Genomic DNA, 14269 nt, shown 5'->3' on the forward strand with positions numbered 1-14269 from the left:
CAACTTTTAAATGTTATGATTTTACTAATATATGAAATTCAGCTTCACTCAAAGAAATATTTGGGTAAAACAAAAGGTTTTTTTTTTTTTTTTTTTTTAATTGTTAAGAGGGTGATCTCACCTGTAGAAAAAAAAATTGAAGCACAAGATCAATACTTGTTACTGTTGAGAGAAATGTGATAAAATGTAAAGATGGTTTATACAGGTTTGGCATTTGTAGTGTTTCTTTACTAGGATTCAAAAAAGTTTGATGCATAAAAGCTGTGAAACACTTCAATTTGATTTGCTTGTAGAAAAAGTAGTGTTTGAAATAAAAAATGTTTAAGATGATACGTTTAATGCATTAGCAATGCATTACCCTCACTTAACTGCTGTCCTGAACATGAGCCTAAGTCCCAAGCACATGCTTAAATACAGTCCTGAATTGGGACCAGATTTCTCAGGTCCAGCAAAGCACTTAAATACATGCTGAAAGTTCAGCATGCAAGTAGTCTTATTTGCTTCAGTGGATCTAGTCATGTATTGAACTAAACACATGCTTAAGTGCTTTGCTTGCTTGAAGAATAGTCAGTCTATTTCAAAATTACTTACAACATCTGCTACAACAGGGAACATGATTTCAAATCAAAGTATTAAAAGCCTGAAGAAATAATCCCTCATTTAAATAATAAAACCAGCCAGATTCCATAACATATGCAATCAATTATAAAAACTGATTAAATACTATTTTTTTAAAAAAATGTTTATAACTTATGAGGCAGGTAAACGATTATGAAAAGATTTTCCTTCACAAAAGCTTCATTTATAAATTCTACTCAGAAAGTGTTGCTTAAAACTTTCTATCAAGGAAATACAGAAATATATTTATCACAGTTGTCAGAACTTTATAATACAGGGTGTGTCAGTCTCTATTGTAACCACTCCTCTTATTTTCCAAGATTTATAACTCAACCATTTAAAAAAGGAAAGGGGAAAAAAATGCTACAGGCGACATAAAAAAAAAGTGTGTGAGAGAGGGAGACTGGGTTTATCTTTCCCTTTAGGAGAAATTAAAAGTTTTGGGCCTCTTACAAATGTACAAAAATAAAGATGAGTAAATAGATTCAGATACTTTGCCATTAGATTCTAAACTAGCTTCTAGTCTTAAAGTATTTTGGGATACTTCTGGAAGGAGAAAATGAGTTATTTTGTTTAGGAAGAGTAACTGTGCCATATGGGATATAAATCCCTTCTAAAATTTAAAAAATAAGTATTTTCACACCACTTTTAAACTCTGTCTGCTGGGCACAGGAAAGTGGCAACTGGACAGAGTTTTGGAAGTCTTCATGTGTTGGAAAATACAAGTGCCTTTAATTCTGTTTAATGTACAGGGATTTTGGTTATAACTTTGGTGGTGTGTTAGCAGGATAAGCTGACGTTTGCAAAGAAACGTACATTTCTGAATTGGGAATTATTAGGGCTCTCACACTATAGGGATGAGCATAGGAAAGACTTAGAAAAAACAGTTGTCAGTTAATAAAAGTAACAGTACTGAGCCACAGCTGCTCAGTGGAGTAGAACTATGGTTTCCTCCGCTGAACTCTTGTTTAAAGTAAGACATTAAACACAAGGCTCTCATTCTGGGTACAAAGTTAACTTGTTCCTATGGCTTCTCTGGTCATCATTTCTGGTAGGAAACTAAACCTTTATACGATTGTCAAGTTACTCTTTGGTTGTCAGGGGAACACGATGAACACATTGCACGTATCCTTGAGAGCTAGCAGGTGCCTTTTACTGTACACCCAGTAGGTCGCTAGATGCTCAGGAAGCACCTGCTTAGGAGGAGAGGTGACGTTCAAATAGAGTGGCAGAACAATGCAGTTACCCACTGCAAGCCTGGGCCTCTATGTCCAAGAGAAGGCCAAACAGGAAGCCACCCTCTGTGCAGAGGCACAAGTCAGAGACGTGCTTGAGCTGAGATTTTGGGCAGAGTGAGGATTAGGAAGATTCCAACACCTGTTATGTATCGATGTGGGCAGAGCTGGGTAATAAAATATGATAGGAAAGAAAGAAAGAAGTCATAGAATTGTGTCACATAGGTTGAAGACTTCAGTTATATATCATACACACACCCCCACCCCTATCTGTTTTTTGGCTTCAGAATGGTACAGCATAAGGAAAATCCTCCATTTGATTTGTCATCTACATACAATAAAAAAAAAAAAAAAATACTGCACACAACACTTCATTAACGCAATGCCCTCTGCTACAGCCAGGACTTTTTCTTTCTAAAGTCTTCACGAGTCACTGAACATCAGACAGGTAACTTGGTAGGATGTAGTGTTGAACCCACTGCTGACTCTCTGGGGTGCCACTCTTGGTGCGAAGATAGTGAGTCCCTGCGATTTCACAGTGTTTAGTTCCTCCTTGGGTTGCAGGAGCAGAGAACTGCCCTTTGTTCTCCCAGTTTCCTTTTAAACCTGATTCTGTTTGACTACTCCAACACAAAACCAATCCATTCGCTTGCCCCCAGGTGTCAGGATTGTCCCCTCAGATTTTCACATAGTCTCTTTCAGCAGCCCCAGTTTCCGAAGAGCCTCTTTCCTGGCTTCTTCTGTTGAGCCTCGGCCAGAAAACTGTACTGTTATGCCCTGGGGTCGAAATCCTGAAGGTCTAGGCAGTGAGCCTGATCTCTTTCTCATATCCAGATTTAAGTCAGACTGCCCATGGTCAAAAAAGCTTTTGGCAACATTCTGTCGAGCAACCTTGTCACTGGTGAGAGTTGTGTCTGGTTTGATCTTCACGGTCTTGCCCATAGGAAGGAGAGGGCTGGGATCGCATTTTAAGGTTGTGTGGATATTTTGATACCCATTAGGAACAGTCTCTCCCTGTTCTTCCTGCAAGTCCTGTATCTTCTGTGCGTTTGGGGCATGATATTGTTGGACCAGACTTGGCCTTCCTTTCACCAGGCCTAGTTTAGTCAGAGCGTCATATCGTATTTGCTCAGAAGTTAGATCTCTTAAGGAGGAGCTTCTGTTGCGAACCAAGAGCTCATTCTTCTGCCACCTCTCTTCTATTTCAGCTGTCCCAAAGGCTGCTCCGTTCATGTTGGCCAGCACCTGGGCCTTGCGCACCTGCACATTGACTGCTGCCTTAGAGATAGTTTGGTTGAATTCTTTCCCACCTGCATTGGTTATGTTGATATTACTTGGAAACCGGTAGGATTTGGGTCCAGGCAGTGGAGGGTGCTTAGGGGCTGGGAAACAGTCTCCATTCTGCACTGGGGCTTTCCTTGTCTCCACAGGCTTCTCCTCCTTGGGGGAAGTGGGAGAGCTTGTCTTGGTCTCATCTTGCTTCTCGGACATTTTCTGAGCCAAGATAAGTGGAGTGGGGATGGCATGATGAAGCTTGGGGTGCTGCACTGGGCATGGAGCAAGAACTCTCTCATCGCTCATCAATGGAGGAGCTGAAGGGTGGCTTGGGGGAGCATCGGGAGGTGGAATCTTCTCAGGCAGCTCACTGCCCTCTGATTTAGGACCATCTGTTCTCCTGGCAGCTTCTGACACTTAAAACAAATGGAATCTCATTAGGTCCTTGCAGAGAGTAGAACACAAGGCTTCCTTTCACGAGTATTGGCCTCTCCCCCCCAAACTCCCCCTAGTCCCCCAATTTTTCACTTGAATAAAAAGTTGGAACTTGAGTAGCTTAATGTCTCCTCTGGCAACAAACTAACACCTCCACTTAGACACTGTCTGTGATGGGTTTGATACAATCCTTCCTTCTGCTAATCCATTATTCCCATACCTGCTAGATGTATGTGCAGTGTTTCAACAGCCTTCTCCTTTTCCTCTATTTCTGGCATTTGGGCCCTTTCTTGGTTACTGTGACCAGAGGGGAAAGAAACATGTTTAAGACCCAAGTAGCTCATTTGCTAATGGGCAAGTCCTCCTCTTCTGCAGAGAGTCTGAGGAACCTGGCTGTGTGTAGGCATCAGGAGGCCACGCTCCATGGGTGCCACCTACCCATGTGGTGGGGTTTGGTCAGTGAAGCCACATTCCTCTAAGCCCTCATGGTGGCTCCACTACCATCAATGCACAAGAGGACTGTCCACAGAAGAGTGGGCTAGAGGTGGGTAAAGGAACGGGTGCATGAACAAGTAAACTTGTTACAGTCGTGGTCATAGAATCATAGAAGATCAGGGTTGGAAGGGATCCCAGAAGGTCATCTAGTCCAACCCCCTGCTCAAAGCAGGACCAATTCCCAGTTAAATCATCCCAGCCAGGGCTTTGTCAAGCCTGACCTTAAAAACCTCTAAGGAAGGAGATTCTACCACCTCCCTAGGTAACGCATTCCAGTGTTTCACCACCCTCTTAGTGAAAAAGTTTTTCCTAATATCCAATCTAAACCTCCCCCACTGCAACTTGAGACCATTACTCCTCGTTCTGTCATCTGCTACCATTGAGAACAGTCTAGAGCCATCCTCTTTGGAACCCCCTTTCAGGTAGTTGAAAGCAGCTATCAAATCCCCCCTCATTCTTCTCTTCTGCAGACTAAACAATCCCAGCTCCCTCAGCCTCTCCTCATAAGTCATGTGTTCCAGTCCCCTAATCATTTTTGTTGCCCTTCGCTGGACTCTCTCCAATTTATCCACATCCTTCTTGAAGTGTGGGGCCCAAAACTGGACACAGTACTCCAGATGAGGCCTCACCAATGTCGAATAGAGGGGAACGATCACGTCCCTCGATCTGCTCGCTATGCCCCTACTTATACATCCCAAAATGCCATTGGCCTTCTTGGCAACAAGGGCACACTGCTGACTCATATCCAGCTTCTCGTCCACTGTCACCCCTAGGTCCTTTTCTGCAGAACTGCTGCCTAGCCATTCGGTCCCTAGTTTGTAACTGTGCATTGGGTTCTTCCGTCCTAAGTGCAGGACCCTGCACTTATCCTTATTGAGCCTTATCAGATTTCTTTTGGCCCAATCCTCCAATTTGTCTAGGTCCTTCTGTATCCTATCCCTCCCCTCCAGCGTATCTACCACTCCTCCCAGTTTAGTATCATTTCACTCCTATTGCTCATTGGAACAACTTCATGATACTTTTATTTTGTTAATGCTCTGGTGTTTTGGGGCAGGGGGGCAGAAATTAATAATGTTGAGCTACTAAGCCACGTGGGTGGTACTCAGACAACCTGTGCCTGCTGGGGGGAGGGAGGCGGGAGCAACCCTGGAACAGCTCGAGTCACGCCCCCTCAAGGAGTCCCCCCCTCGGAATGTAGTGCACCCCCTCCCTCCTCCTGGAAAGCAGAGGCCCCTCCCTGCAGCTGATTCTCCTGCCTCTGTCTCTCCCGCTGGCTCAGCTGCCTCTCAGGAAGGGGGGCCAGGCTGCACCATGTGACCGAGCAATCTTTGGGGGGGGGTGACTCTGCATGTCCCACTCCATGCGTCACCTCTGGTGTAGGGGAAGTTTGTGTGCCAGTACCAACAGGGAGGGACATGGCGAAAAATCTGCTTTTTAAGAAGTACGATTCAACAAATTCAGAACAAGAGGTATGTTGGTACTGAAAAGACTTAGAACTTCTGTATCCTGAGTAATAACAGATTTGCTTCAATGTACATATACTAGAAGCAGTCACATTTTACCTGGTGTTACTTCTCTGTTCAGAGTACACTTGTGATCACTGCTCTCAAGGGTTGATTGCACCAAGTCAATGATATCTTCAGATTCTGAATGGCTGGAAACATTTTTGTCCGTTGATCTTGGGGAGTGACAGTGGATACCGCTATCATGTAGGACCTGTTCTTCCAAGTCATCATCTAAAGAATCAATCGTTTCTTCAAAAAACCGGAGAACATCCTTCTCCTCATGGGTCAGGTATTGGAGACTCTCATCATCCTACAGTTAGAGAAAAGAGTCTTAAAGTGAAAACAACAACAAATGCTAGTTGTCTAGGATTTTGCAAAGACTGGCTAACTGAAAATAGAACACAAATGCAGCACCTGTTTTAAAGAAAAAAAGCATGATCCTAACAATTACTATCAGAAAGAAAAGGAGTACTTGTGGCACCTTAGAGACTAACCAATTTATTTGAGCATAAGCTTTCATGAGCTACAGTTCACTTCATCCGATGAAGCGAGCTGTAGCTCACGAAAGCTTATGCTCAAATAAATTGGTTAGTCTCTAAGGTGCCACAAGTACTCCTTTTCTTTTTGCAAATACAGACTAACACAGCTGTTACTCTGAAACCTATCTTATCAGAAACTTCCAACCTTAATAAACTATTAAATACTAAGGGGGGGGGGGGGAAGCTTAAATAGCTACAACACCATGATTTAGGCAGTACGGCTTGATAGAGCCTAAGTCTTGACTGGAAAGTTTGATTTTTTGGTAGAACTACAAAACTATTAGAAACAAAGGATGAAATAGCCACTGCTGTGATACCCTATTTTAGCAGAGTGTATTAAACAAAATAAATTTCACTTGCTCTGGTTGAGAATGGATACTACAGAGTATAGGTTTATGTTTTCACAAATGTTCAGTGTTTGAGCGTCCGATGCAAGACAGACTAAAGTGTCTGATTTTCAGAAGAGCTAAGTACCTGACCCTTTCTTGTGTCATATTGGGCTTCCAAAATAGTCGTTTTGGTCACTATCAAGTTGGGGGGAAACAAGAAGATTGGGGTACAGCAATGTGCAAAGACAGATATCCATGATAAACCAACTATCTACAAATTGTAAATACCAAGGATGAAGGAGAATTAAAAAAAAAAAATCAAAGAAATAGGGAAATTTAGAATAAATATCAGGAAATGCTTCCTGACAGTATCCTGACAGCAGAGGGGCCAGCTAGGCAGGTTTTGTCCAGAAGGGAATAATCCTGCATGAGTGGGGAAATAGACTGGATGATCCATGAAGTCACTTAGTCTTCCCTGATTCACCGCTCTCGACTAACCTGATCCTGATAACACGGGAACGAGTAGCAATGCATGAACCCTTCTCACACTCCTACCTCATGGGAAGCACCCTCTTTTCCACAAGTAGAAGGATGACAAATAGTGACTAGTAAGGAGTTTTGTTATGAGACAATGGGTGTGGGAAAGACATTTCCCAACAGCTTTGCAGACAGTGTATGCAAGCACCCTGTTCTAGCAGCAATGAGAGGCAAGCGTAGGTTTGCTTCTTTTTCTAGATTACACTTCTCTCATCCAGTGTGTTAACGCAAGAATGGCTAGCAGCTGCTGCCTGCAAACGGGGAAACCAGGCAGGGAATCAAGATACAAGTTCCATTTCCATCTCTGCTTTTAGCTTGTTGCATGGCCTGACAAGCCAGACATGTGTAGCTCTACCAGTGCAAAACCCAAGAGGAAACGCAGTTTACACCAAGGCAATGTAACCTGTGCCAAACCAGAGTAAGCTGTGCTGATCAAGCTGTGCTGGGGTAAAGAAGGGTTTGACAAAAGTGTGCACTGGTGCAGATACACCAGTGGCTAAAATCCTGGTGCAGGCAAAGCCTTTGCCTCTGTGCTCCAGTCATTAAAATGGGGACAGTGCTGCTGACCTACCTTCGCAGAACACTATCATCTATAGATGAAAAGCACAAGGTGACTGGCAATAAGCCTTAAAGCACTCAGTGGTGTGGATGGGTCTGAGATTTAAATAACCACCATGTGGGTGTGAAGGTAAATACTTTAGGGCTCACAATTAGCTTTATAATCCCAAGCAGCCAATGGAATTCCCCTCCCCCCCCCCCCCACTGGTTACATTTCAGCTTCGAAGCCACCTTTGGGTCTTCAGAGCAAAAAACCTACTTGTAAACCAGCCCGGTCAGTACTGGTTGAGCTCCAATCAATGCAAGCTTTCTAATAAATACGAGAGAAGTCTTGGGTTGTTTTTTCCAACACAAGAAGTTTGCGATGTTGATGCATTCCCTGAGAGCCAGCTGTATTGCTGGCAGAGTAAATGTTGCCAGACGGGTACGAGCAAAGCACTGTGGCTCTGGCACCCATACGCCACGCATTAATTGTGTAACCTGAAGCGTACCCCGGCAGACTGGGTGAAATGATCTGGTGACAGCAACTACTGTGTGTCACACTGTATGGAGTGGCTCACAACCGTGACTACCTACCTCAGGGTGGACTGTCAAAAAGAGCAGGCACCCCAAACTGGTGGTAAGTTCTATAATTAGATTTCACCAAGCCAGTAACAAACGTGAACTCCTCGATCACTATAACAGTCTTACCAGGGTGTCACAGACAGTCCCCTTAGACTCTCCTATCTTGGCACCCAGGCAAGCTGGACTTAGTGATAAATGGTCACCAGAAAATTCAAACCATATTCACAAAAAGAAAAAGGAGGACTTGTGGCACCTTAGAGACTAACCAATTTATTTGAGCATAAGCTTTCGTGAGCTACAGCTCACTTCATTGGATGCATCCGATGAAGTGAGCTGTAGCTCACGAAAGCTTATGCTCAAATAAATTGGTTAGTCTCTAAGGTGCCACAAGTCCTCCTTTTCTTTTTGAATACAGACTAACACGGCTGCTACTCTGACACCATATTCAGGTTGCTTCCAGTCGCAAGGGACCAGTCACTTACCCCAGATCAATTGGTACCCTAGATCTTACACCAAAGACAATACCTGTAGCCAAACCTATAATAAGCTAACTCATTTATTTTCCCTAGTTAATAAATCTTTACAGGTTAAAGCAAGCCAACATATAGCGAGTTGCAATCTAAATCCTAAGAGTGACAGAATTGTAGTGATCTGTCAATTCAAAGTGTCTTTCAGGGCAGACCCAGGAGGTGACCCCTGGGGATCTCTGGCTTTAGTTTGGGGTCTCTGGCCTGGTGACAGTTCAAGCAGCAAAAAGAAGGACAATTTTCCTTTGTCTTATTGCCTTCATTCAGCTTCCCAATCCATACAGAATGAGCTTCCTTGCACACAGCATTGCCAGGGTGCGACAGGGCCATTAACCAATCCTTTGTACTGCAATGTTCCTTTATGGCCTATCTGATTTTGCTATTTCTTCTGAATGGGCAGTGGAAAAAACCCAATCCCATACACTTCCCATCTGAGTTCATAAGTTCAGAGCAGACCTTTTCAAAGTTATAAAGCAAAACTTACATATTTCTTTATAGCATGGACTATAGACATTATGAATAAGACTGTAGAATGTTTGTAAGTTGCTGCATGAATTAGAGTCTAATATCTATTGAGCAACTAACACAAGTGAACTGATCTGGTCTCCAGCTACGAGTTTGTCAGTTCTTAGCGAATGCCTGCAGCCTTGGCAAGAGCTGGCACCTGCATTACACTGTAGTTAAGTATTTCCATTCTAGCCCCATTTTTAGTTGCTTGTCTAAAGCACCGATTTCTTGGGCTGATGTTTTCAAAGGGTGGTTTCTGGCCTTATGGCAGGATTGGGTTTTAAGTGAGCAAAATTTTTCAACTACAGTTTAAAAAAAGAAAAAAAGAAAAAAAGTCTCCCATTTAAAAACAAAATCCACCCCCCACACACACACACCCCAACAAAAAAACCCCACTACTGTGCCCTCCCCTTCCCCCTGCAAAAAGCCCCCATCCATTGAGTTGAAATAACTGGCTGGGGGGTGAACAGGGAAATAGCCCTCACTGTGCAATATGTTAACCCTGCAATGCAGGATCAAGGCCTTAGCATATGAACATTGGTTTGCTTTTGACAGAGGCCAGGTCTACACTAAAATGTAGAGACAACTCAGCTACATCGCTCAGGGGTGTGAAAAATCCACCCTGAGTGACATGGTTAAAGTGACCTAATCCCCACTGTAGACAGAGTTCTCTGTCAACCTAGCTACCGCCTCTCTCAGCAAGTGGTACTGAGCACAGTCAGCCAGCGTGAGACGTGGCTCAGCCCCGCCCAGGCCTGGCTACCAGGGCCCAGAGAGCTTCAAGTGCTGGGGGATGGGAAGAAAGGCGCAGCAGAAGTACACAGGGGCCCATGCAGCAGCCCTGGGCCAGGCCCAGGGCGGGAAGGTCACTGGGGAAGGGGCTGGGAGCAAGGTCCTTCTGCTCAGCCGGAGGCAGGAGCCTTGCCCATGCCCCTCCCCCTGTTGCGATGCCCACGAGCGTGTGGGAACTCCAGAGAGACACTGATGCTGTGAGTTGGGCTGAGGCCAGCCAGCCCAGCCCAGCGGCACGTGCTCCCAGTCCTGTGGCCCCAGCCCCCAGCAGGATTGGATGCCCTGGCCCAGGGAGGTGGGGCTGGAAGGTTCCTCCCAGAAGCAACAGGTGGGGCAGTCACATGGCCCTCCCTTCACATTGTGCCCTCCCAGTATCATCAGGCACAAGTCTACGTTCACAGCCATTTTTTTTCCTTTCCTCAGCCAAAAGTTTCTCTCTGCAACGGTCACCCAAGTAGTCAGTTTCTCATGGGAGTGGCAAGAAAGCAGCTGCGGCGGAACAATGGTCTTTTGGTTCGGGCACTGAGATGGGGGTCAGGAGACCCCTAACGTCCAGATTCCAGCCCTGCCACAGGTTTATGCCATCTATAAAATGGGGATATTTCCCTGCCACAGAGGTGTCATGAGAATAAATCCATTGGTGTTCAAGCTGCTCAGATACTATGGGGATAATATGCATTTGTCAATACGGTGGGACAATACTGCTCTGAGAGCTTGTGAATGGCTATTGCTTACATTAGCGGTCTCTGTACTTCCACGGTGTAATTTGAGGAATTACAAGCTATCACTGCTCTAAGAGCACTGCTGTCTTACCAAATGCTCTTCTGCATTCCTCAAATTATACTGAAAGCTTCAGAAAAAGGGGAGGAATTTTATTACAGGAAGTGCTGGTCGTGCCAACTATAACTAAGGTTACAAAACCTGTTCCCATTATAGCCCTATTTTCCACATAGTCAAAACATTCACCTCTTTTGGGGCTTATTTCCCCACTCTCTCTTGCTGCCCAAAAAATAATTTGTTTTTGGAAAGTTTAAGCAGAACCCCTGCAACTCCTTTTCATGCTGGAAAGCAGAAAGGGCAGGGAGGGAAGTGGATTTTCTTGCTCTAAGAAAAAGCTACTGTCAAAGGACAGCTGAAGTTTGAAAACGGAAATATTTAGAGTTTTAAAGCTGTTGCCTATGGGGAAGAAATTTGGATTATAAGCAAAAAAAGATGGGTATGTTCAGTTGGCATCGAATATATTAGAACTTAATGCACATTTGCCCTGTTTGGCATGAGCAGTGTGCATGCAACTGGAATATTTTTTGTAAAGGAAAGTTTGTGTTCAAAATTTGTGAGCAAATTCTCTTCTACCCTGTCCAGAAAAGTTACTTTAATATTAAGGACTGGCAAATATAGTACAGCCATGGACCCAGTATTGCATATCCCATGATTTTATTAAATCTGAAAATTTTGCTACATTGTAAGTTTAAGTGAAGTTAAGCTCTATAAATGGATTGGGGGTGAGGGTAAAATTCTGTGTTTACGGTGCTTGATTTCTGTTCAAATTTTAAGTACACTTAAGTAACAGTGTTGAAAGCCATCCCTACAATCACAGCATTGGATCTGTAAAGTTCTCTGGTTGGTCTTTTTTTGCGTCAGTAACTAAGGCCCACAATGACTTGTGCAACCCTTGTCTTTTAAATTGGGTAGTAAGGTCTGATCTACTGGCCCTTTAATATAAGGGATTTATTTTCATTTTTATTGCTTAGCATTAACTCTTAGTAGAATTAAAGAGGTGCTTCAGAACAAGAAGGGTTAGTCATTTCCATGTATGATTGCGTGAAGAGATTCTAATTCTACATATACATTTAGGACTATAGACCATAAACAGGTATTTTACAAAGAACAGAAACACTGGAAAAATTCAGTGATTGAGGATCATCTCAATAGACTAGAAATAGTGTCATTATAGGACCACTTAATCTTATCTAACTTACTACCTACATTCAGCATGGTGGAGTCAAGAGTCATGGGGTATTATTGTGATCAGTCCACTGTAAATTCACATTAACAAGGGAATAGTTGTAGTAGAATCAAGTCTGCAATTCCTGACTAACACCCTTATCTTCTAAAACCTTACTGCCGTGCAACCTCCTGGGTTTATTGGAGAAGTTGGAGGAGCCTGGGTGCAACTAAGGTTAAGTGGGTACTTGTGCAAAGGGAAGGCCTGAGATTGGCATGTATGGAATTGCTTCACACAATCTGATGTTACAATGCAAGAATAGGAATGGGGAGGAATGCAGCTGCTCACTACCCAGTGCCTGATGCAGCTGTGTATTCCTGATTCCAGTTGGCTTGTTCTGAGCAAGGAGGCCTCCACCACATGCGTCTGCGTGATGGCAGGGCCAACAGCTACCACAGGGGGAACAGCGCAACTGTGCAAATTGTCCTTGTCCTGCTGCCATAGTGCACCGGTCATTGTTTAGGTAGCACGTCTGCCATTGGCGGTGGGTGAATCATGAGCTTGGGGAGGATAGCCCCTGGCCGGCCTGCCCCTCATGGAGCCCAGAGGGGTCTGCCAGGCCGCCAGAGTTCCCCCCGCCAGCCCTGGAGTGCTGGGCAGCGTGGTCCCCAGTCCAAGACCCAGAACGGCAGGTGGGTGGGCGGGCAGGCAGCGTGGCGCCCCACCCCAGGCCTAGAGCGCCAGGCATGCAGGCAGCTGAGCACGGCCCCCAGCCCCAACACGAGGGGGCAGGCAGCATGGTGCCCAGCACCGGAGCACCGGCCAGCGCGGACCCCAGCCCCCGAGTGCCAGGCAGCGTGAGCATTTGGTTAAAACCTATTTCCAAAAATAGCAGCTAACATGAAGGCTACACACCATGCCCAAGAGCAGTAAGTATTTAACCGCACACAGGGTAATCAGCACAGGAAGGAGGTCCTCTCAGTAGCTGTTACTAGTACAATCTCAATGCCATAATTCAGTGCCAGCACAACTCACCTGAGACATGCTCGAGCGCGCTGTATGGTTTCAGGAAATGACACTATTGCACTGATATGCTATTCCCACCTAGAAATGACTTCAGTTACTCACGGCTGGATTTAGAAACAGCACAATCTTGGGAAGCGGGTATAACAGGCCAGAGGCGGCTCTGCCCACCCTGGTGCTGCCACTGCCGACGGACCCCATTGTGGGGTTTCGTGAGGGGGAAGTTTGGGCTTTATTATGCCTCATGCAGGTTCCAGGGTGGCTGAGGCGGCAGTAGGTGCTAAGCAGTTTACCAGGTTCATCAGTAATCTCCCTGGACTCCTGAACCCAGGAAGCTGAGTAACAAATACCACCTCCTCAGCCACCTCAGAACCTGCGTGGGGCATATCAAAAGCGTCTTTGGGACGAGAGGTTTTTACCCAGGGCAGCTTGGGGTCTGGGGAGGCATGGCAGGGCCGAGGCTCGCGGCCTGGGACTCCTCCGAGCAGGATGCGGGGAGGGCTCGGGGCTTTGGCCAGTCCAGGGCTCCTTTGGCCAACATGGGGAGCGCTCAGGGTTCCTCTGGGCGGGGGTGTGTCTTGAGGCTCCAGCCATGGAGGGGGGGGCAGACAAAAGGGGCTAGCCTCCCTAAAGTGGGGGCTCCACCTGTCACCTATGAATACAATTACAGAATTAAAGCACTGAAAAAGGAAGCCTTGCTGCTTCAGCCCACAAACCTTTGTTTTTGGTCTTAAACTGCTGATGCGTAAACGGACGCCTGAAAAAGTCCAGGGCCTCATTTTATCCCCAGCGAGATTCAAATATACAGTCTTAAACTGCTCAGCCTGGATTCAACTGCACTTGTTTCATCAGCTGTGTAAAAAAAGATGACCAAGAACAGGAGCCCTTGCCCCAAATGAAAGGGAGCATGCTCTAAATTTAAAGCTTGGGATGAGGAATGGAGATTCTTGAGAAGAATGGAGTATTTCAGTTTACCCACCCTTTTAGAGCCATGCAAGTGATTCCATGCATGGGGAAGGCGCAGTCATCTTTCACTCCGCTGAGAATGTTTTAGCTGATCAGAGACTATCAGGCTTGGAAGGGACCTCAGGAGGTCATCTAGTCCAACCCCCTGCTCAAAGCAGGGCCAATCCCCAATTAAATCATCCCAGCCAGGGCTTTGTCAAGCCTGACCTTAAAAACCTCAAAGGAAGGAGATTCTGATCTGAATATTCAACTTTTGCTCAGACAAGGAGATATGTTTAGATATTGGCAGAATGTCACTTTTCATGCTCACAGATCTGTAGGCAAACTTACCTCCTTGAATAATGTGACCTTGTACAGTTCTGAAATAAATGGACATGGGCTAGATCACTTTTAAATGAAACTTACATTTTGGTTTGTGA

At 45.1% G+C, this 14269-nt stretch overlaps 1 protein-coding gene across 2 annotated transcripts in view; it reads right to left on the reverse strand.

The window, feature by feature from the left end:
• Positions 1–766: 766 nt before the first annotated feature.
• Positions 767–14269, reverse strand: part of PROSER2 (proline and serine rich 2) — a 31691-nt gene continuing 18188 nt past the window's right edge. For both annotated transcript variants that reach the window (XM_084617455.1, XM_084617454.1), the window contains exons 3-4: positions 5621–5873; positions 767–3544 (exon numbers count right to left, since the gene is read on the reverse strand). In XM_084617455.1, the coding sequence (XP_084473581.1) occupies positions 2538–3544; positions 5621–5873 (1260 nt within the window). In that variant the 3' untranslated portion in view covers positions 767–2537. The remainder of the gene's footprint in view (positions 3545–5620; positions 5874–14269) is intronic.

The sequence above is a fragment of the Lepidochelys olivacea genome, assembly GCF_965140295.1.
Source record: "Lepidochelys olivacea isolate rLepOli2 genome assembly, chromosome: 1".
Classification (NCBI taxonomy): Eukaryota; Metazoa; Chordata; order Testudines; family Cheloniidae; genus Lepidochelys; species Lepidochelys olivacea.